The following is a 27,414-nucleotide window of genomic DNA, read 5'->3' as shown; positions in this document are numbered from 1 at the left end:
ATAACCCATAATACCCAAGCCTAACAGAAATCTAATCAATCTCATTTTTTCAAATTAGCCACAACAACATTTTGGGCAGGAAGCTCCATTACACTTGGTGAAAACAATTCCTGAGGTCATCCCAGGTTTTGTCCCTTTCCTCGGATTCCCCCATCAGAGGGGATTGCTTCATTGCATCTGCAGCATTCTATCAAATCCATTATTTATTTTAAACACCTCCTTCGTCTGTGATCAGTGCATTACAAACTTAATCAGCAACCTGTCCACACAAATTAATCCTTACAGCCCCTGGATCATAGTGATTCATTGGACAAGGCACTCAAACCTTGCTTAAATAGGCACATAGTTTGAAATGAAAATAACGTTGCAGATTGCCAGCAATGTAGCCGCTTACAAGAGTCATCCCAAATATGGAAAAGAAAATGGGATTGAATGGGCACCTTGCCTGAAGTTTTCAATGAGGAAGCAAATCAAAAATAATATGCAGGCCGACAATGCTGGAATGACAATTTATGAGCACAACTTTTTAAAAATTGTATTGTTTTTAACTGAGGAAATGACTCCGTGGAATAATAAAAAGGCTGAAACCTAATTGCGTGCGCCAGGGCGGTATGTGGCGCAGTGGTTAGCACTGGGGCTGCAGCGCGGAGGACCCGGGTTTGAATCCCGGTCCTGGGTCACTGTCAGTGTGGAGTTTGCACATTCTCCCCGTGTCTGTGTGGATTTCACCCCCACAACCCAAAGATGTGCAGGTTAGGTGGATTGGCCGCGCTAAATTGCCCCTTAATTGGAAAAAAGAATAATTGGGTACTCTAAATTTATTTTTTTTAAAGTGTGCAGCAGAGGTTTTGTCTAATTTAGTTGGTTGAGAATAAGCTAGGGGCTGGCCTAGTTCAGGCCTACCAACTGTGCATTCGACCTTGTGCAGGCTCCTTCAAAGGATTATCCAATTGGCTCTACTGTCCATCTCTTTTCCCATAGCACTGCAAGTATTTCATTTTCAGGTACATATTCAGTTCCCTTTTGAAAGTTACTGCTTCTACTACCTTTTCAGACAGTGCGCTCCACATCATAACATCACAATGCATTAAAACATTTCCATTCCCCTCCTGCTTCTTTTGCCAACTACCTTTTCTCTCGTCCTTTGAGATGCACCTCAAGACCTACCTCTCTGTCAAAGTGTTTGGTTGCATGTCAAAATATCCAACAAAACTAGTCACAGGAGAAGAAAATGCTCCCGTGAAACTCCTTGGGACAGTTCGCCATCTGATAGGTGCCACATAAATGCAAATTGTTGTCGCTGGATTTGTCCGCCTTTAAGTATTAAATCTAAAAGGTCATTTTCCAAAACATAGAGGGAGCAGGACTGTGGACTGAAAAGCTGCTATTGTTCTCCAAGTCAAATTACTCATTTTCAATTTGATGTTTCACATGTTGCACAAAACACATCCAGTTTTATTCCAGAGATTCCAGACTATGAGATCCCTAGCTGCAATTTGGACGTCAGCAGAACTAGCTACAAAATTGTGAAATCCACAGTTACTTATGAGTAGTGTGATTTTTTAAAGCTTTTTGCCGATTGCTTTAAAATGAGTGTATTATATACTGTCTGTATAGAGTTAAAGCTACTGATTTGAGTTATTCCACCATCTCACATCTGCACACGAGACTCGTTGTGCGGTCAAAAATGATGTTCTTCTACTGCACTTAAATCATCAGACCTGATGTGGTAAATGTTGATAGAGTACACTTGTGCAAAGTAATTAATTTGAAGATTTTCAATTTGACACCAAGCTCCAGTAACAGGAAGAATCTTTAGTTTGATTCTATTCACGATTATTGCAAGTTATTTGCTCTCCACATTTGTGGGATAACTTCATCGTTCAAACGTTCATTGCTAATAAGGGCATCTCATCAGGAGTCCCAATTCTGATTTTAAAAGTCCACCGTCTAATTTCCTCCAAAAGCACATCGGTTAATCCAGGAATGAGGAATTTACTGCTTTTTTTTTTGGTCTCAATTTTCTTCCCTCTTGAAGTCCAGTTCCAGGGATCAATACGTGTCCACATTATCGGTTACTGCAACCCCTCCGGTGTATGCACACGCACTCAAAGGACACACACGCGCAGAGGCACACGTTCAATAAAATCGTGAAGGACGTCCATAATATTTCACTGACCAAGGCCATTACAAGTAGCCAATCAGGCCCTACGAAATGATCTCTGTGACATCTATGAAGGAATGCACTGAAGGGCTCCATAAAATGCAATGGCAAAATAAGACATTTAGATATTTTAAAGCTGCAACCAACCACCTGATCATAGTTCTTTTACTGGCAGTTGTATTAGTATATATATATATATATATATATATATATAACTGCCCCCTTTCAGGGTATAGTTTGATGCTGCAGTTGCAGCAGGAGCCACTTTGTTTTGCATCCTATCAGCTACTGCTAGATTCTCTAGTTCTGCTTCTACTCACCATCGGGAAATGGCAATGGGCAGAAAAGTAGAATGGTGGCAAACAGGAAGATGGCAAAGCACAGCTCTCCTGAAATCAACAGTGCAAATGTAAAGTGCCTAAAGTCATTGAAAGGCAATCACAGGCCACTGGGGTGAGAAACTTTGTCCAGCTAATTCTTCTGCATCAGTCAAATCCTGGTCAATTTTGCTTGTGAACTGACCCGGGTGTCCCAAAACCCAATCACATCTCTCCACAACTCTGGTGGTAACTCTTCTGGGGTGGCTCGGTGGCACAGTGGTTAGCACTGCTCCCTCACAGCGCCAGGGACCTGGGCAATTTCGACCTTGGGTAACCGTCTGTGTGAAGTTTGCACGTTCTCCCAGTCTTTGAGTGGGTTTTCTCCGGATGCTCCGGTTTCCTCGCGCAATCCAAAGACCTGCAGGTTAGGTAGATGCTGAAATTGCCCCTTAGTGTCCAGAGATATCCCTTCCTGCACCCAGTGACAAGTCATTTGTGGTGGTGGTGTGGTAAGGGTTGCCCTCATACCTCTGTATCCTCCATCTCATTAGAGTTGTCAGCTTGTAGAAACACAAGAACATACCTTGAGAATTTAATCCACAACCATATTGTTTTTGAAATGGGTGCTGTGCAGATTCACTAGAAGTAACAAGTGTTACATTACGGCTTGAATTCCCCAGTATATAAACGATTAAGGGGTGACCTAATGGAGGAGATCAAGATGACCAAAGGATTGGATGGGGCTAGATAAAGAGAAAATGTTTCCTCTGGTGACGACAGTGCAGGACAATAAGGCTTAACCTTAAAATTAGAGCCAAGAAGTTCAGAGCTGATATCAGGATGCACTTCTTCATGCAAAGCACAGTTGAAACCCAGTACTTGCTCTCCCAAAAATGCTGTTGAAATTAGGGCGACTGAACACTTTAAAACGGAGAGTAATGAAGCCAAGGTGATTCGATGGAGTTAAGTTACAGATTGACCCGAATCAAATTGAATGGCAGGTGGGGCTTAAAGGGGGGAATTGAACGGACTGCTCCTGTTAATACAAGTACAGATCCAATCATTCATATAGATGCAGAAAGGCCGACTCGTCAGCATTTAGTCATCATTACAATGGGATCTTTATTTCCTCCCGAGTAAACAAAGTTCTAACGCCTACTGCTGTGTACATCCAAACAAAATATAAAAGACTCATTATAATCATTTATAACTGCACCAAGAAGCATTTACACTATGCTGCCTGTCGCAAACATAGTGCAATGCTGCCACAGCAAAAATATATTAAGCCCAGCTTGGACAAGTCTGCACTAACTTGACAAAATGCAGCTGACAAATCCAACCTGCTGAAAAATAAAACATTCAAGTTATAACACAGCGAGACAACAACCCACACCAACTTCAGACGTGACCTGTGCCAAATCCTATATGTTATTGTCAAGAAATCCCGGTGAACTATTTGCTTTGTTTTCTCTCACAAACAGTTGGAATTATTTTCTCGTGGCCGTCTTTTGATGGAGGCTTTTAGGGTGCATGAAATTCCAACCGCTATTGTTGAAACGTGGGCATTGGGCTGCTCGCAGGCTGTACAGAAGCCTGCTTCAAAATAATGTGGAAGAACTACTTAGTGCTTGTTGCAAAAGGTCATCCATTCAAAATTGCTCCAGTTAATGGCCTACAGTTTTCTAATATATATTATCAAGACCATCTTCATTTGAAATGTAAGTAGTGCGCAGTGATAATGTAGAATTGCATCCACACACACACAAACCGAGGCGTTCACCTCATGAATGACAATCCATAAATTAAAACGGTTTACTGTGGACTATTTAGCTTCCGATAGATAGTAGCGTGCTTCATATATCGATGAAAAAAAGAGAGAGATTTTAGTGACCCACCTATTAGATGACCTGGATGTATAAGGTTCAAAGGAGTCAGTATATTTGTTCACGTAGGAAGATTCCAACTGACTGTAAACAGAAACAGAGAGACTAGAAGTAAATAAAAGGAGAGAGATTTCAAAACTAGAAAATAGTCAAAACAGAGGAATGTGATGGGATAGTTGTGAAGTAATTTGTTTTTCATTACTTTGGACCTCGTTAGAAATAGAATAAGCATGATCTCAGTTTGAATATTGATCGAGGAATTTTAATTAATAAGACTCAAGAGGTATAGAGGATCAGTTAGCATATTTGATTTGGCGCAGGAAAGTAGAACAAGGGATATATAGAATGTAAGAGGCTAGAGGATATTACGTAAACCAGAGGAAATTGGATTCAGGCAGGGTATTGGGATGTTCCACTTCGCTGAAAAAGGACAAAGTAGCTTGGTTGACTCGCATCCCATCCGTCACCTTAAACATCAACTCACTCCACTACCAAAACACCATGGCAGCAGGGCGCACCATCAACAAGTTGCACTGCAGCCATTTGCCAAGGTTACTTCGACAGGACCTGGTCGAAAGGGGCTTGTTTAGCACACTGGGCTAAATCGCTGGTTTTTAAAGCAGACCAAAGCAGGCCAGCAGCACGGTTCAATTCCCGTACCAGCCTCCCCGAACAGGCGCCGGAATGTGGCGACTAGGGGCTTTTCACAGTCACTTCATTTGAAGCCTACTTGTGACAATAAGCGATTTTCATTTTCATTTCATTTCAGGACCTTCCAAACCCCCCCACCTAGGAGAACAAGGGGAGCAGATGCGTGGAAAAAACACCACCTGCAAGTTCCCCTGCAAGTCACACACCAGCCTGACCCTAAATTATATCACTGCTCTCTGATCGTCCCTGGACCAACATCCTGGAACTCCTTCCCTAACAACACCGTGGGCCTGCCTACAACACAGGGACTGCCGTGGTTCAAAAAAAAGTGTCTCACCACCAGCTTCCTGAGGTAAATTATGGAAGGGCAATGCCTGTTGGCCTTTCCATGAAGGAATTGTTTTTTAAAAAATGGTCAGCTTTGGAACCAAGTTCAGGGGCAGCACGGTGGTGGTGTGGTTAGCATTGCTGCTTCATGGCGCCGAGGTCCCAGTTCGATCCTGGCTCTGGGTCACTGTCTGTGTGGAGTTTGCACATTCTCCCCGTGTTTGCGTGGGTTTCGCCCCTACAAACCAAAAATATGCAGCGGAAGTGGATTGGCTAAATTGTCCCTTAATTGGAAAAAGTGAATTGGGTACTCTCAAATTTAAAAAAAAAGCTTTGGAACCAATTTGTAATGGTAACTTAGCTTATGTAACTTCAATGCCAATTTTGAAGTATCTTGAAGGAATACATTGCAAGATACTACCACGGGAAAAGTGGGATGATGATTGAGGTGGACCTTTGTGGTGGTCCTTTTGCTAACGATGAAATTTTCCACGTTTGAGTTTTTCTTTGACATATATTGCTTTAGAGGCTCACCGTGCAGTAGTTGTTACAAAGCACGGCTCCATCCTTCCAGTGTTTAAAAATGTCAATCCAGAAAGTACGTGAAATAACGCAGCTAAGGTAATAAGTCACAAGTTTCATAATAATATTGGGAGGAAAAGCCAAAATATTAGCTGGTCAGTCAAATATCAAGACCAAGAGAGGAATTTTCTCTTTTTTTTTGTATAGAACGCAAGCTGAGGTGAGAAAACCAGGGGGCAGCTTGCCGGCTACACAGCGACCTTTCTTATTAGTCAGATTAGTCACAATGGGCGATTTAATGAGGGAAAAACAAACCCACTTTGGGCACATTTAGCACGATGTTTCTCGGCGCAGACCCTACTATCAAACGGGACTTTGCTTTATGGCCTCAGCGAGCAAAGCCCCTGCCGAGGACGTAATTAGCTTCATTTCGTGCCCTGAGAGCAGGATGCCATTTGTAAATGCCACCCCGATCTGGGGATCACCCCACCATGGCCTCCGGAAGCCCACAACGTCCCAACTTACTTGCTAGGGGTCCTCGTGCCCGCATCTCCCCACCTCAAAAGGGCAGGGCATCCCCCGCCTGATCCCTGGCACTCAGGATGGCCCCTCACCCCACATACAGACAGCACTCCTCCCATACACAGCCACACACACACATTGCATCCACCTACACACAGCAACCCCCCCCCCCGACACACACACAGCATCCCCCTGACACACACACACAGCAACCCCCCCGACACACACACAGCAACCCCCCCGACACACACACAGCAACCCCCCCCGACACACACACAGCAACCCCCCCGACACACACAGCAACCCCCCCGACACACACAGCAACCCCCCCGACACACACAGCAACCCCCCCGACACACACACACAGCATCCCCCCCGACACACACACACAGCATCCCCCCTGACACACACACACAGCATCCCCCCTGACACACACAGCAACCCCCCCCGACACACACACAGCAACCCCTCTGACACACACACATACAGCAACCCCCCCGACACACACACACACACAGCAACCCCCCCGCCTCCACCCACACACAGCAACCCCCCCGACACACACACACACACAAACCAACCCCCCCTCCCCACACAGCAACCCCAACACACACACGCACACAGCAACCCCAACACACACGCGCACACAGCAACCCCCCGACACACACACACACAGCAACCCCCCGACACACACACACACAGCAACCCCAACACACACACACACAGCAACCCCCCCGACACACACACACAGCAACCCCCCCGACACACACACACAGCAACCCCCCCGACACACACACACAGCAACCCCCCCGACACACACACACACAGCAACCCCCCCGACACACACAGCAACCCCCCCGACACACACAGCAACCCCCCTGACACACACAGCAACCCCCCGACACACACAGCAACCCCCCCGACACACACAGCAACCCCCCCGACACACACAGCAACCCCCCCGACACACACAGCAACCCCCCCGACACACACAGCAACCCCCCCGACGCACACAGCAACCCCCCCGACGCACACAGCAACCCCCCCGACACACACAGCAACCACCCCGACACACACAGCAACCACCCCGACACACACAGCAACCACCCCGACACACACAGCAACCCCCCCAACACACAAAGCAACCCCCCCGACACACACACAGCAACCCCCCCGACACACACAGCAACCCCCCCGACACACACAGCAACCCCCCCGACACACACAGCAACCCCCCCGACACACACAGCAACCCCCCCGACACACACAGCAACCCCCCCGACACACACAGCAACCCCCCGACATACACAGCAAACCCCCGACACACACAGCAACCCCCCCGACACACACAGCAACCCCCCCGACACACACAGCAACCCCCCCCGACACACACAGCAACCCCCCCCCGACACACACAGCAACCCCCCCCGACACACACAGCAACCCCCCCCGACACACACAGCAACCCCCCCCCGACACACACAGCAACCCCCCCGACACACACAGCAACCCCCCCGACACACACAGCAACCCCCCCGACACACACAGCAACCCCCCCGACACACACAGCAACCCCCCCGACACACACAGCAACCCCCCCGACACACACACACACACAGCAACCCCCCCGACACACACACACACACCGCAACCCCCCCGACACACACACACAGCAACCCCCCCCGACACACACACACACAGCAACCCCCCCCCGACACACACACACTGCAACCCCCCCGACACAGACACACAGCAACCCCCCCCGACACACACACAGCAACCCCCCCGACACACACACAGCAACTCCCCCGACAGTCACACACAGCAACCCCCCCCGACACACACACACACACACCAACCCCCCCTCCCCACACACACAGCAACCCCAACACACACACACACACAGCAACCCCAACACACACACACACAGCAACCCCCCCGACACACACACACACAGCAACCCCCCCCGACAGACACACACACAGCAACCCCCCCCCGACAGACACACAGCAACCCCCCCGACACACACACACACACAAACCAACCCCCCCTCCCCACACAGCAACCCCAACACACACGCGCACACAGCAACCCCCCCGACACACACACACAGCAACCCCCCGACACACACACACACACACAGCAACCCCCCCGACACACACACACAGCAACCCCCCCGACACACACACACAGCAACCCCCCGACACACACACACACACAGCAACCCCCCCGACACACACACAGAGCAACCCCCCCGACACACACACAGCAACCCCCCCCACTCACACACAGCAACCCCCCCGACACACACACACAGCAACCCCCCCCGACACACACACAGCAACCCCCCCGACACACACAGCAACCCCCCCGACACACACACACAGCAACCCCCCCCGACACACACACAGCAACCCCCCCGACACACACAGCAACCCCCCCCCGACACACACAGCAACCCCCCCCCGACACACACAGCAACCCCCCCCCGACACACACACAGCAACCCCCCCCACTCACACACAGCAACCCCCCCGACACACACACACAGCAACCCCCCCCGACACACACACAACAACCCCCCCGATACACACAGCAACCCCCCCCCGACACACACACAGCAACCCCCCCACACACAGCATCCCTTGCCCCCCCCCCTGTCTCCACCCACACAAAGCTTCCCTTATCTACCAACACACAGCATCCCCCACTCCACCCCCCATACACAGTCAGCCCTGCCCACAATACCGCAACACATCTGCTGCAGAATTGATCAGTGGGGAAATAACATTTATTAACTTTTTTTCTTTGTTTTCCCGCATGCAGACGGACAATGATACAACTTGTATTCCATCTGATGTCACTAGCACTTTTTCTTATTTAACATATTTTTCTTCTTGAATGCCACTTATTATTCCCAGAACAAACCCACACCCTCGATGAAATATCAGAATTCAATCATCCCACACACACTGCTGTAGGAATTGATGATTTGCACCTTTAAGGGCGTCAAAGCCTGTCTCACTCAGCACAGTTCCTCATTATAGCATGTTGATGACCACCTCCTCCCAACAATCCCAGAGAATGGCCCTATCTTGGAACGGCATTGGACAGGACTGCGCACAGTGGGCAGTGAAGAATTAAAGATGGGGAAGGGGGTAAACATGTGAAAAATTGGCAAGAGTCTAGTCACACAAATCTGATCATGTTCTTGCTGTGAGGACAGAGTTAACACACTGGCAAACCGCCCAGGAAATTGACTTAAAACCAGCACAACTTAAAATCACAGTTTTTAAAAAAAAAATCAAGAAACCACAACAGACACGCACAAACACACAGCAACTCTGATCTACCTGCTTTCCCTCATTTCTGCTTCTTTGTCTTTGACTCTTTTAGGAGTTTCACTCAGATCGTAAGAGAATAGATGAAAAGGCGTATGAAGAAGGTATGGCAACTTCTCAACAGTGGGAGACAAAGCTGGGGTAACATTTGCTGATGAATCTTGAGAATTGTTGTGCGAAACTGCTGGTGACTGATGGATAACAATAGATGACGGTGACGACGGCGACAATGACGATGGTTGCAAATGATGCTGGTAGTCACAGAGAGAGCTAGGTGACTGAGGGGAGTTGGAAAACGGGTCGTTGATGTCAGGAATCTGAAACTGGCCAGTAGGTCCTTCCCCTTCAGGCACAGGGATAAAGCTCACTACATATTTTGAACTCTGGGGATTATCATCAGTAATTTCGTTTGCTGCATCTGGCTTCAACTCACTGGCAGGAGAAGGGGGTGAAAAGGCAGGGAGGATGGAGAGATTGGAGAGGGACCGAGATAAAAGAATATTTCAAAATTGAATTAAGCGTACAATTCAAAACATTAAAACAATCCATTGAAGATGTAACTGTATCATGCATTTATAAACCACAATCTGCATTGCTAGATCGTTAATCTCGTTTTATTTGTGTTTTGAAACAAATTGTCAATATTAGATTATTTGATACCAGAGATTAAGTTCCTTCGCTATGAGAAGGCCTCAACATCTAAATACTTTTATATGACAACTGAAGTCTTTTGCGGTCGGAAATTTTATCCAAAAAGCATCTGATGGCTGTTGTGAAGTGAATTCATCCATCCAGCAGATGGTTACAATTATTGGAAATTAAACAGGCATCACATTCCAAATATTAAATCTGGTCGGGATCATCAAATTTAGTCCCAATACCTTTCCTGACCCGGACGAGAGGGGTCATCCTCCCCCTCATCCTCAGTATTAGATTCAGTAACTGGCTGCTCTTCCTCAGCTTCCTCCTCTTCGTATTCCTCGTCTCTGTTTGCAGAATGTGGCGGATGGGGAAAAACGATGCAAAGAGACAGTGAGAATGAATAAGCAAAACAAATTATCAGACAGGACAGAATGATGGTGACAAGACATGAGCAAATGACAATGATTTGAAAAGAACAAGGGCATTTCAGATAGTGATGAGGGATCGAACGACTAGTGTCGCTGTTCTGAGCGATGACTCCAAAGAGGATAAAGTATGCGGAAAAACATGAAGTGAGAGTGGGTTTGCATGGAAGAATGAGCCATCGGTAACAAGAAACTTTGACAACGGTCATCATTCCTACATGTATAAGGAAAAGCTAATGTAAATTTCCTTCAATCATTTTGGTAACTCATCAACATATTGAAATAATGGATCACAGGGAACCAGTGACGAGGCACTAATCGGATTGAGGGTATCATATGCATGATAATTTAAAGGGCAAAATATTGCAATCTGAACCCAGGATTGGGTTCCTCAAATTCCTTTGCTACAATTTCTAATCTATTCTGCCCAAAATCACGGAATCCCAAATGTGCATTTTGGGACATACAGACCATCGGGTCTGCACCGACTCTCCGAAAAGAGCACCCCACCCAGGTACACTTTCCCAGTCCACGTCCTGGCCCCGTTACCTCCTAACCTAACCTGCGCATCCCTGGACACTGTGGGGCAATTTAGCATGACCAACCCACCTAACCTGCACATCTCTGGACTGTGGGAGGAAACCGGAGCACCCGGAGGAAACCCATGGGGAGAACGTGCAAACTCCACACAGACAGGCACCCAAGACCGGAATTGAACCCGAGTCCCTGGCGCTGTGAGGCAGCAGTGCTACCCACTGTACCACCGTGCCTCCCATTGGCTGGTTCTGGATAGTAAGAAAGACTTGTTCTGTGCAGCGACCATCCCCTATGTGTTGTCACAGCAAAGAAAAGGGGCTCACTCCAGCTGCGATAATTCATTTGTTTTTGCCACGTGGCTTGAAATATTACTTTTTCTAAATGTCATCTGGAGTTGTGTGGTAAACCCGCAGCCAAGATATTTGCAAGTTTTCGACAATCTCCAGTGCACCATGGATGTTTGGCATGTTGTTATTTAGATTGCAGGAGAGCCCACCCGACATAGTTATCTTCACCCCCCCTCCCCATAGCCAAACCTCCCGACAAAGCATGTTCCACCTGGGGTATGGTTCAGTCCGGTCCCAGTCCTCAACCACATGTCCATAATGAAATTATCGACAGGCTATCCAGTCACACGAGGCATCACAGTCGAGGTTCACTCATGAGCACTTTATTGCAGTCCCTGGATAATAATAATCTTTTTCTTGCTACCTCTGAGTGTTTGAGCTAAAACTAGGGCCTCCAAAGGTTTGTATGGAGGGGGGGGGGGGGGGGGGGGAGGGTTGGTTGGGGAGGGATGAGAGGTAGGAGGAAGAAAAAAAAAGGAGTGGAATTACTGACGAAGCTATTGGAGGAGACCATACAGTAACAACCAGCATGTAATGAACCATCTTTGCTTAATTTTCCACAAGGTGCAGTAATATTTTGCTCAGAATGTTGATGCTGTACACATCTTCAGCCAAAATGGCGATAGAGATTGTACTGACAATTACAAAAAGACCCCTCTAGTTTTTAGAACACACAGCAATTGGAAATGTATATATGCAGAGCGGGAAAACAGGAATTATTTGTAAAAGTGGAACCCGCATTATCGCAAATCAAAACAAAATCCATTATCCAAGTTCATGCAAGCAACAATTGCAGTATCAGAGCTAGTAACAAACACTTCAGCCGGTGCTGCAATTTCTCAGCACTCTGAGTTGGCATTATTCATCAATAAGTATCTCGGTGTTACTGTGAAAATAAGAGGCTAGTCAAATGGCTCAAAATGATGCAACAAACACCACTTCTCTCTTGTAACTGTAGTTTGGTATTTGTATCTGTACATTCTAGTGATGGCTCTGGAGCATACATTTTGTGTCAGAACAGGAGTACTCCGTCTGTGGGATGTGAATCCAGGATGTGCGTCACCTCCCTGGTCCCAGCATGGTGGCACAGTGGTTAGCCCTACTGCCATACAGCGTCAGGGACCCGGGTTCGATTCGGACCTCAGATGACTGTCCGTGTTGAGTTTGCACTTTCTCCCAGTGTCTGCGTGGGCTTCCTCCGGGTGCTCCGGTTTCCTCCCAGAGCCCAAAGATGTGCAGATTAGGTGGATTGGCCATTCTATTATTGCCCAAATGTTAGGGAGGGTTACAGGTTAAGGGGCGGGGGATTGGGCCTAGGTAGGGTGTTCAATCGGAGCAAGGACCGGTGCAGACCCGATGGGCCATATGGTCTCCTTCTGCACTGTAGGGATTCTGGGATTCTATGATGTCACTGCATAGCTCCAGAGCACCCGGAGAGAGGAGCGTGAACAGTCAGAAGCTGTGGTCCACATCAAGATGAATCGCGCAGGTAGAAAGAGGGATGCGGCCCCTCTGCTAACATTCAGAGAGCCAAATAGGAAATTAGCAAGCAGGACCTCAAAAGCAATAATCTCCTCCTATCCTATGGTGCAAATATCATTGGCACTATGCACAAGTACAGAAATAGGAGGATAAAGCAGATGAACGTATGGCTGGAACGATGCTGCAATAGGGAAGGCTTTAGATTCTGGGAGTACAGGTTGAATGAATTGCACATAAACAGAGCCAGAACCAATTTCCTTGCTGAGCAATTTGCTAGTGTTTTAGGGAGAGTTTAAATCAACTTTGCAGGGGTGTGGGAACCAGGAGATAATACAAGACAGGAATGCCAAGGTGCACAGAATACTGGGAGAGACATTTAGCACTAGAACAGGGAATAGCAAGTTATTAAATGGTTCAAAGGAAATGGGGAAGTAATAAAGTTTAAATTAGGGTCACTGTATGTGAATTCGCAGGGTGTGGTAAATATAATTGGTGACTTGCATGTACAGATGTCAATGTGGTGATGACAGAAAAATGGGGCTGATTTTGCATGTGGACACCGCGGTGGACATGGCTAAGTTGTTGATTGAATACTTTACTTTAATCAAGGAAAATACTGCATGAGTGACGGTGAAAGAGGAAGCATTTCAGGCACTTTAAGAGTTCAAAATTGATAAGATGGTGGTATTGGATCAGCTATCTGTCCTTAAAAGTTGCCAAGGCACGAGGAATAGATGAGTTGTAGCCAAGGATACAGAGGGGGGGGGAGGAGAATGGAACCTGCGGAGGCCATAATTCTCCTGTCTTCCCTGGACTCAGGAGTGGTGCCAGAGGACTGAAGAAATGCAAACAATTGTTCAAAGGGTGTAAGGATAAGCCCAGAAACTACAGGCCAGCCAGCTACAGAGCAGAGAAACAACAGTTCAGGAGAAAATGAATAGTCACTTGGGCAAATGCAGCTTAAGGAAAGCCAACATAGGTTTAAGGGCAAATCGTGTTTAAGTAACTTGAAGATATTTGATGGGGTAATAAGAGAGGGATGATGCGGGTAATGCTGTTGATGTGGTGTACACGGAATTCCAAAAGACAATTGGAAAAGCGCCAAACAGGCTTTTGAGCAAAATTAGAACTCATGAACTAAAAAGGACAGTGGCAACATGGATACACAATTGGCTGAATGACAGGAAACAAAATACTGGTGAATGGGTATATTTCAGACTGGAGGAAGGTTTTATTATAGTGAAGTTCCCCAGGGTTTGGTGTTAAGACCCCTGCTCGTCCTGATGTTTATATAAATGACATAGACATCACTGTACAGAAAATTTGCAGACAATATAAAACTTTGAAATATTGTAAACCGTGAAGAGCATAGTGCATTTATGAATATTGAATGTAGACAGGTTTTGGTTCAATTGCGATGCATTCTACACACTAATGTATCATTTACTAGCATTCAATGTCTAGCCTGACATTAACGAATGGATTTATGTTGCAGTATTGAAGCCTGGGAACTGTACCTCAACATGAGCCATGCACGTGGGGAGAATGGGTATTATTTGATATTTAGGTATTTTTTGTTTTAAAACTCATTGTTTTTAATGATGAATGTTGAAAAACAACGTTGCGGAAAAAAACCCATAATCCTGAATGCCAAATTCCTTGTTTGCAGCCAGCCAGCAGCACAAGGGACAGTTACTCACGATGGACTGAGTTCAACTATCTGCTCAGCCAATGAAACCTGATACACTCTCTTCATTACTTTTGGTTACAGCCAAAGTGCCATGGAGACAGGACTTAATCAGAAGCACATTGTCCAGGCCTACTTATCAAACCTCAACATGGGGGAAAACGTATTGGCCTTAACAATGCAGACGACATAACCAAAGCAGTAGCCCATCCAAAATGAACTGATCAGAAAGAGAGGGCAATCCTGTAGCAGATCATCTCCTAACATTGGGATTATACAGAGTCAGACCCCAAATATTTACCCATAAATGATTAATTAATTTTACTGAAAATCCCAGCAGCCATGACTGACCGTTGAAATCTAGCCTCAAGTTACCAAAAGCAGGTAAAAGGGTAGTTACTGGATGGTGCACGCACAAAACAGTTTGCTCACGTGCAAAAGCAAGATGGGCTGTCTTGATTGAGACTCCACTTGTGCACGTTCGAATGCCAGGCAACCACTTCTGGAAGTACTTGGTCCAGAGTCATGCATATTCAAATGCAAGACTGTGGCACTCGCGCGTGCTGAGGCGAGGCAAGTCAATTCAGGTCCCCATGGATGCAAAGTGCCCTCTTTCACATTTCTGCGTGTCCCTTTTCAAAATGTAAAATGTAGGAGCTGCAAACAAACTTTTCTTCTTAAAACTTTTGCAACTACCAAAATTACTGGACAGCTTGTCAAAAAACAGATGGATCGACAGCTTAACATGGCTATTTCACAGCGCGTATGGGGTTTTGCTTCCACAAGCATAACTGTGCAATCAGCAAAGCCATGGCAAATTACAAATGGCTTCACGGTCATAAGGGGAAGCAAATTACATGAGTACAATATTTCACGAGGCTCTGTGGGACATTTTGCTTTATGTGTTACATTACAAAATGAATTCTGCAATTTTTTAAAATTATAAATGATGGAACATTAATTGAACAGTAAACCACAGGGTACTATCAGTGATTGATTGTGATCATATAATTACAAAAATGTAATTTTGGTTTCCACATTTCAACACTTGTCATTACCTCACACTTATCAAGATTGAATTCCATTTGCCTTTTCTCTGCCCACTCAACCAAACTACTGATATAATTCTGGAGTCATCAGCTATCCTCTCCACTATCAACGACACGGTCAATTTCTGCGCATTCTTCAAATCTCCCAAACAGGTCTCTCATGTCTCTCACTTTTAAGTCTAAATCAAAAAAATATATATATATATATACACACACACACAAAACAGCAAGGGCCCCAAGATTGAACTCTGTGGAACACAACTGGGAATAGTTTTCCATTTGCAAAAATAAATCCATCGACCTCTGTTTCCTGTCACTGAGCCAATTTTGTCCTCACTGAACATCTACATGCTGGATTTGCAGTGTCACGGCATTCTGGTCATAAGTTAGTGAAAATGGTGAACTGTTTGTAACCCAAGGAGACAGAAGCCAAACCTATTGCCCATTGTTAGTCTAACTGATATTTCTTAAAGATGTGATGGGAGTCCCAGAAGGAATAAATAGTAAAGTGGGGAAATAAGAATACTGCTCTGAACTGGTCTTGCATACCTTAAAAATGGAGCACCAGTAAAAACTGGGAGGTGATATTGGTCCAAACTGGGGTTTTTTCCTTCTCGAGTGTCAACCTAGATTTTGGGGCTCAAGTCCCAGAGTGGTGCTTGAACCCATGACCCTCTTACCAACTGAGCCACTGCTGATCTTGTCCTGCTATTTTGGTGTAACTTGCTGCCACATCTGGATTTACCTGCTCTATGCTGCTTTTAATCACCACGTTTCAAAGCTGCAATCCCAATTTGTTTCTTCCAGTCTTTCCTCTGAAGCTGCTCTCTGACATTAGGGATCAGTCTTATGGCTCTTCACAGCACCACTTCCTAAATTGACCAACTCCCTGATGTGTTAGTGATTAAGTGGGATCGAGCACTAAAATTAGTGACTGACCAGAACATGCACTACAGTTTTAAAACAGCATCATCTCCTGTTTCGGTTATACACTTCAGCATTCCATTTGGATTACTTATTGCTGCGCTGTAGTGATTGCCAAGGCTACTAATAGCTAGGGATCTCTTTTCAGCTTACACCCCGAGCCATTTTAACATGTATGCTGCCCATTTATTCCTCAACAAAACCCACTTCACCAAGCTTTGGTATCATGACTCCAAATAGCTCAACTTTTGGTTCAGTTTTTCCCTGTACCTTTTATGAAGTAATCTGGATGTTGCTTCAAGTTAAACCATTAGATTGATGCGTTATTATCTGTATTTAGTTTAATCTGCCACAGGTTCTGTGACTTTTCATTCGCTTCTGGGTCACTTCCACACATTTCTTACCCAGTTTTACCTTGAATCCCTTCTTCAAGCTTGAACCTTTATTTAAAAGATATATTTTTAATCACAGAGTCTGAGAGTCTGTGTAATGTCCAACTAGAGATATTGGCAGAGTCCGTTTCAACATTTAAAAGTAGGTCAACTGTATATGGCTGAATGACTTAGTTCCATGCTGGTTTTTCTGTGTAAAAATCTTTCTGAAGCCGAGTTCACTACATCACAACACATTTTACATGCGACTTCATCCAAAAGACAAATATCCTATAGGATTCATCCAATGTTTGGGAAAAAAAAGGTTGTTCCAAGGGATTTATATTTGTTCAGATAAACATTAGAAATACTATATAATTTTAAGTGGGTTTAATTTAATATTTTTGTGGAAGGAAGGGCAAAACCTACAGTCATGTTTCTGCTGGACATAGGGGTTTGGATGTGTGGGGGGTTGGTTCCAACTGTGTTTCTATTGTACTTAGAGGGGGCTATGACATGAAGAGTAAAGAAGCCAACAGGATGTGCGAGTTGCTTAGCAACTGGAGGCCCTTTTATGGAAAAAAAAAACTATTTTGTTTTTAGTTTCGCGGAATGTGTTGGTAGTTGAGAGAACATCTCTCAACTCTGCCAGAAGATAGATTGAACAGGGCGGAAGATGCAAAGAGGCAGCATTCCCAAAGAACCAGCTACGGTGCTGAAAACCAGGGAATTGGGACAGAAAGAATGTCTTAATACTGCTGAGGTTAAGAGAACAGAGACCAAGGTATTGTTCGGAAGAATTCAAGGAAGAGGAAACAAAGTATACTGAGTTAAAGAGACAATTGCAGTAACTGGAAGAAAAGCGGGAAAATAGACTTCAGAGGTAAATCAAAAGTTTGATGTCATTTTAGTAGAGTCTGGGAACCGGGAGCTAAAACAGTTCTGAACAGTTTGTACAGTGGTCGAGACAAATAAAACCTAAAGGGGTGGTGTAAAACCTGGATACTGGATTCACTGTTAAAAGTGGTGTGGATGCTATGTTTAAGAGTGATTTGGAAAGCCTGGACTGGATTTCAGAATGCAAACCACTCATGGAAAGCATTATTATGAAAGAAGGTTTTAAAGCGTGATTAAGGAGTAGAGTTTGAAACGTTCACGTGACAACCATCTGGGGAAATTCGGAGTAGAAATCCAAAGACACTGGGCGCGATTCCACACTCCAACGCCGGTTGGGAGAATCGCCTGGGCCGCCAAAATTTCCGGGGACGCCGGTCCGACGCCCTCCCACGATTCTCCCAAGCGGCGGGAACGGCCCGGTCGAGTTTCGCAGGCCGCAAGCCGGAAAATCGCCGGAGACGCCCAAAATGGCGATTCTCCGGCACCCCCGCTATTCTGAGGCCCGGATGGGCCGAGCGGCCAGGCTAAAACGGCGGGTTCCCCCCGGCGCCGTCCACACCTGGTCGCTGCAGTCGTGGGCGGTGCGTGAACGCTGGTGGGGGCGGCCTGTGGGGGGGGCAAGGGGGGATCCTGCACCGGGCTTCACCTGGAATGTGGGGTGGCCCGAGATCGGTGCCCACCGATCGTCGGGCCGTCCTCTCTGAAGGAGGACCTCCTTCCTTCCGTGGCCCCGCAAGATCCGTCCCCCATCTTCTTGCGGGGCGGATTTAGAGAGGACGACAACCATGCATGTGCGGATGACGCCCGTGATGCGGCGCCGGCCGCGTCATCTATGCGGCACCGCTTTTACGCGGGAGACAAGGCCTGGCGCGTGTAGATGACGTAGCCCCGATCCCGGCCCATTGTCAGGGCCTGAATCGGTCGGGACCGGGGCCGTTCCGCGCCGTCGTGAACCTCGACGGCGTTCACGACGGCGCGGGCACTTCGGCGGGTGAGTGGAGAATCCCGCCCACTAACTTGGGTTCAGAGCAGACTGTGTATTTGATCACAGCTAATCTGGGTGCTTAAAGGGAGTTTGTGTCATTCAGACCATTATAGCTTAAGATGTACTTTGCAACCTATGTTAATCTTAAAATCTGCGTGTATTAAGCAAAGCAGCATTTTATTATAATCCAACATTTTATGTTCAATATTTCTTTCCTTGTTGTTAAAGCTAATTAGTAGTCCTGCGACTTTGTTCCTCTATGTTTTTGTGTTTAAAAAAAAAGTAAAAGTTGCAGTCTATTGAGCCAGTGTTCCATTCTGGGTTCTTCCAATTCAGCTATAACACCAACCATTCATGAGAAAAGTAATGTATGCAACACCCATCCTGAAATTCATACTCATGGTTAAGGATTCAATTAAAACACTAAAGATGTGAGGGTTTCCATGTTTAAAGAAAAGGTAACTGATGCAACTAGATTAGACCAGCATTTCAATGGGTGAACATCACCCTCTTAAGCAGAAGCAAATATACAAAAAATAGACTTAATGGGGCTAAGACAAACTGGAGCGCTTGTTCAGAAACGAGTGCACATCTGAAAGAAAAATGTTCATTTCTAGAGCTCAGTTCATGACCTCAGGATGCCCCAGAGTGCTTTGCGGGCAAAGACATAGTTTAGAAGAGTTGGCACTTGTATCGTAGGAAATGCGGTAGCTAATTAGTGCACAGCTTTATCCCAAATACAGCTATGCAGTGGCCAGATAATCTGTTTCTTGTGATGTTGATTGACAGATAAATATTGTCCAGGACTCCGGCGTTAACTCGCTTGTTTTTCTTCAAAAGAATGCCATTGTGTCTTTTATAAGAGAGGACCGATGAAGTCAGGGTTCGATTTCTCATCCAAGGATGGACTGCGGGAGGGAAACTACTCAACAGTTCGTACTGGAAGTGAGCAATCAGTGGATCTGACAGACCTGGGTAAGGATAAACGCTATTAAGGATGAAAATGGGAAAACAGAAATTGAGAAAAAGGGTTCGTTTGCAAAGTCATCAAGGGCTGGAGCAGAAGTGAGAGCAAGGAAGGTTACTTTTCTTGTTCGAGAAGCCAGCAAACTGATGCATTTGGTTGAGTATTGAAAGGAGCTCTCACAGAAGTTCAGAGAAATGTCTGCAGCAAAACAAAATCCAACAAAGCAGTTGCTGAGCAGGAAACTTTGAACAAAGTTGTATTAAGCAGAGGCAATGACAGATTTAGAGTTTATATGCGGAGACAGAACCAAAGAGGTTTATAGCACACTTGACGCATGGTGCCTTTACCAGTTCCTTGCTAGAGAAATCGAGAAGTATTATAAAGATATTAATAGCCTCAGGATATTTGACTGACTGACACAGAGTTCAGGTGAAGTATATGGAATTTTTATGAGAGCTAACAGGATGTTAGACGTAACTGAGCCAAGATACAGCACAAGAACCCCCCCCCCCCCCAAGATACATTCTCCAGATATTCATTGTTTTCTCATTTTTGCACATGAGGCTAAATATTTAGTGTTGGCAATGGATAAAATGGGCAGTGGCAGATTGGCTGCCCATTACAAATCAAAGTCTACCCAACACGTCCCCTAGCCCCCACATCGCTGCCCCACTCCGCCCCCACCTTCCATCCATTTTCCTTTGTATTGACTTCAAGTTTGACTGAAAGCACAATCTGAACTAAAGTCTTTGCATGAATTTTGTATCCTTAATGCAGTGTAGTCAGCCCAACTATCACAACATTTATACCAGCATAATGACAAAAATCCAAATCTATCCTCACCAATAGTTTAGATGCAAGGTTGCAACTCCAAGCAGGGCCACAAATGACAATTATATTGTGAATTGCCAAAATATTTGATTCTGCAAAAAAAACCAAAAACTTGCCTTTGTCTAGTGTTTTTCAGGAACACAGGGGGCACGATTCTCCGCTCCCACGACTAAGTGCCCACGCCGTCGAGTTTCACAACGGCGCGAAATGGCCCGATCGCGATCGATTCAAGGCCCGAAAATGGGCTAGGAGCGGGGCCGCGAGGAACTCGGGGGGCGTGTCGCGAAAGCAGCGTCGTCAGCGCGCGCCGGGCATTGGCGCCGCGTAAAAGCGGCGCCGTGTAAATGACGCAGCCGGCGCCGCGGAACTGGTGTCACCCGCACATGCGTGGGTTGGCTGGCGCCAACCCACGCATGCGTGGTTGCCGTCCTTCCCGAGGCCGCCCCGCAAGAAGATGTCGGGTGGATCTTGCGGGGCGTGGAGGAAAGGAGGTCCTCCTTCAGAGAGCCCGGCCCCCGTTTGAGGGCCCCCCCCCCACAGGCCGTCCCCCCAGCGTTCCCGCGCTGTTCCTGCCGGCAGCGACCAGGTGTGGACGGCGCCGGTGGGAACCCGTCGTATTGGGCAGGCCGCTCGGCCCATCCGGGCTGGAGTATAGCGGGGATAGTGAAGAATCGCCATTTTGGGTGTTTCGGGCGATTCTCCGGCCTGCGCCGCGCAGAACACGACGGGGCCGTTCTCGCCGCTTGGGTGAATCGCGGGAGGTCGTTGGACCGGCGTCGTGTGGAAAAATGGCGCACCAGGCGATTCTCCCAACCGGCACGGGAGTGGAGAATCGTGCCCAGGATGTCCCAAACGCTTTACGGCCAATTAAGTACCTTTAAAGTGTAGCCAACTATTATAATGTAGGAAACATGGCAAACAATTTGCTTACAGCAAGGTCCCATCAACAACACTGCGATAACAACCGAATCATCAATTTTTCTCCTATTTATTGAGGCACACAAATTGACCAAGGCACTGGGGACAATTTCTTCTTGGAAAGAATGTCTCATCCACCTGACTGAGGGGGCAGACAGGGTCTCATCTAAAAGACATCACTCCCTCAGTACTGCACTAGAGTGTCAGCCTAGATAATTGTACCCAAGTCCTGAAGTTGGACTTGAAATCCACAACCTCCTGACTCAAGAGGCAAGAATGCTACCAACTGAGCCATGGTTAACACAAGTTAACTAACGGAACACATAATGAAGAAAATATAAATAAGTATATATATATTATATATGTGGTATGATTCATTGATATTATTTTCAAATATTTGTGTACTGTACATCTGTCTCTGTCCAAGCAAGTGGACCTTTTAGCAATGATTCACTTGAATCCAAGTAAATACGATAGCTTCAGTAACTGGTGGACTGAGATGTATAACTTCATAGCTTAAAGAGGAAGAATTTATGCAGCAAAGCATATATTCATGTCTGAACTGGCAGGTCAACGTTCGGAATATCAAAAGTAAGTATGCTGCAGCTGGCTGATTATTTTTAAGTAGAACATTTAAACCTCGCCTATTACTTAAAGAAGTCAGCCCGAAGAGGCCTGGGCAAAAGGAATCCCTGAACTCCAGCCAAGGAACCAGGATGGTGGGACGACCTGGAACGTGGAATTGACATTATTCTGACTGAATCCACTTAAGCGGTCTGGGGAAAAAAATGAAATGCTTTTCATTTAACTTTGGACATTAAATAGACCTTTCAACGAGAAATTAGAAAATCCAGGGAGAATGGGATAGGGAAAAGGAAGGGGAAAGTGAGGGATTGTAAAAAGGGGAGTGAAGGGAAGGCATTAAATTGGATGATCCTGCACAGGAACAAATTTGAAAAGGTTTGCAAATGATATGCAGAAGGATATTTGCTCTTAGTTAGATGCACAAATAGAGGTTCTTAACAATTCATATCTAAGAGAGTTAACATTCAAAGGGTTACCAAGATGACTCAATGGTTAAATAGCAGAGATAGTTGTTCTAATCTGAGGTTATATCAGTTGCAAAGATTCCAGGCTTTATCTGTGGTTAGTTTGGTTTATTTTAACTCAACCATTTGGGTGGCCTATATTCAATTTCACCTCCGTAATTTGGACGAAATTTTCCCGAATGTCAGCAAAGGCCGATAGCGGGCGGGAAAAGTGCGTTGAAGCGGCCAGCCAAAGGCAGCTTACTCCGCCCTATCATCCCAGACTGAGTCAATAAAAGCAAAGGGTGGGTCCCACAATATCACGCTGGCAGGATGGGCTCTGATTGACCCCACCAGCAACTTTATTTTTTGAAGGTCGGTGGCATCCTTTTTAAAAGGCAACCCTAGTGAACAAAAGCTAACCAGGAGCCCCACCACTACCAGGCATTCCTTCCCCCACCCCCACAACTCACCCCCCAGCACTGCCCCCTTGGGAAATCAGTTGTAGTTCATGCCAATCTTCCTTCATGCCGACATGAATGGACTTTATTGGGCCGCGGGGGTGCGGGGTAATGATGCAGGTGTAGAAGCCTGATAATGAGATGTTAATGTATGGAAATTATGTTCCCAAATCCAGTTGCGTTCCGGGCAGGGATAGTCACATTTTGCTTTTACTTTGGCGTGAAACATGATTTGGGCCGCCCGTGAGATTTCCTGCTCCAGTTGCACGTGCAAAAAAATCCCAGCCCTCATCTTAGATGTGTGACAAACACTCACTGGACTGATTCCTGGGATAAGGGGGATGAGGAGTAGAGTAAGCCCATGAGGTGACCTCATTAAAACATCTGAAATTCTTGATGGGCTTTATATTGGGCAGTACGCTTCCTCAGAGCGGGGAGTCAAGAATTAGGAGTGGCTTTGGAAAAAGGGTCAGTCATAAGAGGGGAAATTTCATCACTAGGAAGGACTGTCAACCTTTGGAATTCTCTACCGCTGTTCATTTGAGTATGTTCATGTCATCGATCTATACATTTTTTGTATACATTGGGAGTCAAATTCTCAGGGAATAGTGTGGGAAGGCATAGGGAATATGCTGGAAAATCTCAGCAGGTCTGGCAGCATCTGTAGGGAGAGAAAAGAGCTAACGTTTCGAGTACAGATGACCCTTTGTCAAAGCTCGGGAAGGCATGACTGAGGTAGAAGACTGAATGGTATAACAGGTTCGAAGGGCTGAATGGCCTACTCCCGTTCCTATTTATGTGCTTATTTCCATCCCTTGGGTGCAGCAACTCAGCCATTTGGCTTCAACATTGAAAGTTTTGTTTAAAATATAATACGCCCAATTGCTATCCAACATGTATTCCAAGCAAGGCTTAATTTGTTAGAGGGCAATGAGAATAATGTCATCAATACACTGAGCTCATCTCTGCACCACATCCCGAGCAAAATGGAAAAAACTGATCCTTTATAACTTTCGGCAAAGTCTGTTCAGAAATGTCAGCTGATCTGAATGGAGTTAATGTGATCCCCAGACCACGGATGCATGCTTAGACTCCTTTTAAAACAAGATTTATGTTAAAGAAAAACCAAATTGTAATTTTGTCCAATTTTATTGAAACACGGAAATTCTTCAGATAAAAAAATAGATTATGAATGTCATCCCCATCTGGTTGGCTACTTTAGGTAAAAGCTAAGATTTTTGGTTTAAATACGCTTTCCTCCAACTCTTTACATCCTTACCACATTTATCAATGAGATTGAACTTATTTGATGCTATTTTATTTTGTATTATGTCCGTTGTTATTTTATTGTCTGATTTGCACGGTTATGATTCCTTTCCGCTTTTGATTTGAGCCCTCTGCCCTCACTTCAACTACAGACAACTTCAATTTACTGCCATTAGAGCTCATTTTATGTCAGGGATTAAAATCTTCAGAATATTTCTGATTAGAAACCACTTGACCGCTGTTTCACCTTCTGCCCAAGATGATACATATAACTAGGTCCAAACAAAAAGTCAAGCTGTCTCTTGGCGCCATCATATTGGACCATAATATTGATCGCTGTCAATTCCATTAATTATTCCATCATTATAACTCTGATTCTCTCACGCATATGCTGCCAGATCTGAATTTTGACAGCACTTTGTTTTTATCTCCTATATGACTCAGGGAAGATGTCGGACCTCTTCTAGGGTGCTTCAAGGAGGTTCTTAAAGCATTTCTGCTACCCGTCTGGAATTTTCCTGCTGTGACCAAGCTCTGAGTAGAATATCTGCATTATTACAATGAGCAATAATGCAAGGCAGTCTAATCAAAACAAAAAGTTATTCATTCTCCACGTCTATATCAGGTTACTTTGTTTTTTAAATTACTATATAGGGGGAGATGACAGATTCTGCAGGCCCCAATGTTTTCAGGTCACTGGGGAACATGGTAGTGCTGACTGGGGCCTGGACGGCTCTGTACTTTTTCTTCCCATCTCACTATAGGGGAGACAGGTTGGCCTGATCTGGCTACACCGGGATCTCCTCTTTCTATGTTATCATTTCCCATTTTATTCTGAACTTTAGCCTCCCCACATCCTACTATCCACCTCAATGTCCTGTCCCCCTCCTCCACTGAAAATCATACCAAAAGCCTTTTCTGGTGCTAATTGCAAGACTGACCCCAATGTTGCCCTGCACTATTAGGAGTGGAAGGGCTCAGACTGCTGTTCATGGGCTTGGTCCTTCTCAATATTCATGTCACAAGAGTTCCCTTTGGTTTTGTGTGTCTTACACTTGCAACTTCCATTCAAGTCAGTTATAGCGGCACAAGTTCAATATTCTACTGCAAAGTGATAGGAATATTGTCTGTTTATTTTGTCTGTTGTTCTCCATCCTCGCATTTTGCCAGTATTACTTCAGAATTCCAAAACAATAAAATACTTCAGATCACAACCAGAACTTGGGAGGTGGACTCTGAACCACACCAATGCAATTTCCTGATTTTTTTTGGCAACCTTGCAACGTTTTTCCAAGGAAATTTCCACTTTCCCCATCTTCAGACAGATTTCCACTCCATAATGACGAGTCGAAACATTGGCAGCATTAAATTGCTGTTGACATTGCTCAATTCAAATGATTGAATTATCCACGTGCTATTTTTCCCACACAAAAGCTACTGGACGATCAAAGCTAAATTGCATAGCCCTTTATTCATACTGAACAGCAAGCACCACATTTTCACTATGGGATGTTTGCCTAATATTGCATGCTGCACTACTTCCGCAGAGCAATTAACCCATTTAATTTCAGACAAACCTTTTGAATAATCATGCGCCGGTATTATAATTTCAGTACCCAAGAACCAGAGTAATTTAACAAAAAGATTATACACTATGCTTTATTGGTCCTTGTACCTCTCAGTTATCCTTGATCATGTTGGATTATTTTTTATTATCAAATCTTACTGTTCCCTTAAATAATGAATCCAAGAGATTTTCATTAAAAAATCATTAAGCAAAAATGTATAAATATCCAGTTGTATTTCGTCAAATGAGGTTTGCAAAAAACAATCTACCCACTCAATGCACAGGATTCATTGCTAGATATTTGTCAATGCGGTAACTATTATATCTTACCCTTGCTGAACTTCATATAGGAACCAGCAAGCCTACCAGCATTGTTCCAACTCAGTGACTTACAATGGATACGTTCTCTCTTCAAACTCTCCCAAGTGACAGGGCTTTAATATTCAGGTTAGCATGATCGGGGTGGGGGGGTTGAAGAATCACATCCTCTGTTCCTCAGCCGCATCAGAAGAACATGGACAAAGCACCACAAGTTAAGAGTTCCCAGCTGATGCTATAACCCTGCCCCCAATCATCTGTTCCTGCCATCACACTGCTGACAAGAGGGAGAAACGGAGAGATGGTGGACTGTAGGGATTGTGGTTAAAAGCAAAATGCAGCCTAAATTTACAACCATTACTCAAGCTTGATGACAGGCATGACTGAAAAGTCAAATTGTCAGATCATACCAGTGTTTTAATTACTAGCTTAGTGTTTGATGTACCGTTATAGCAACTAAATTTATGAGGGTGACTGTCATTTAAAATATTCTGTCTTACAAACCTTAAGTGATCCAGATGGCATAAACATAGGTTATGGAAGAGTATGTGTGTCCCTATTAATGCAGCTTGATGCCCATGGTTGATACTGAGAACGAAAGCACATATTGTAACTGGGCAGCTTGATCAAGGTTACAGCAGAAGTTCATTTTGGAGTCTCATATTTATAGTGCAGTTTACAAATGCCCAGTAAAATGTGCTCAAGTCATGGAACTATTATGATCTCAGACCAGACACCAACAGTGGCTAGGATACTGACCAAAACTCCAATAGTTTATTTTATTTACAAGACTGAGTAGAACAAATGATTTGCTCTAGTGGCATTGAATAATGAAATAGGGTTTGGGTATTTTTAAAACAAAACTTTATTATGGATGCAATATTAAAGTTTTTTTTCACAACAGCTTACAATTACCCCTTAACCATTACTACTCAATTTCCATTAAAAAACACGAAGTATACAACTCTCAACATATTTTATT

At 45.2% G+C, this 27,414-nt stretch overlaps 1 protein-coding gene across 16 annotated transcripts in view; it reads right to left on the bottom strand.

The window, feature by feature from the left end:
* The window catches only part of fhod3b (formin homology 2 domain containing 3b), a 742,093-nt gene that overhangs the window by 176,000 nt on the left and 538,679 nt on the right, over positions 1–27,414 (bottom strand). For 7 of the 16 annotated variants that reach the window (XM_072509894.1, XM_072509896.1, XM_072509895.1 and 4 more), the window contains 3 exons: positions 10,612–10,716; positions 9,743–10,162; positions 4,380–4,451 (listed from right to left, as the gene is read on the bottom strand). The exons of 4 other annotated variants lie outside the window; for them this stretch is intronic. In XM_072509894.1, coding sequence (XP_072365995.1) covers positions 4,380–4,451; positions 9,743–10,162; positions 10,612–10,716 — 597 coding nt within the window. The remainder of the gene's footprint in view (positions 1–4,379; positions 4,452–9,742; positions 10,163–10,611; positions 10,717–27,414) is intronic. 5 more of the 16 variants (XM_072509900.1, XM_072509901.1, XM_072509904.1 and 2 more) reach the window with 3 other exon arrangements.

The sequence above is a fragment of the Scyliorhinus torazame genome, chromosome 6, assembly GCF_047496885.1.
Source record: "Scyliorhinus torazame isolate Kashiwa2021f chromosome 6, sScyTor2.1, whole genome shotgun sequence".
NCBI lineage: Eukaryota > Metazoa > Chordata > Chondrichthyes > Carcharhiniformes > Scyliorhinidae > Scyliorhinus > Scyliorhinus torazame.
This window is presented reverse-complemented; position numbering and strand designations above follow the sequence as displayed.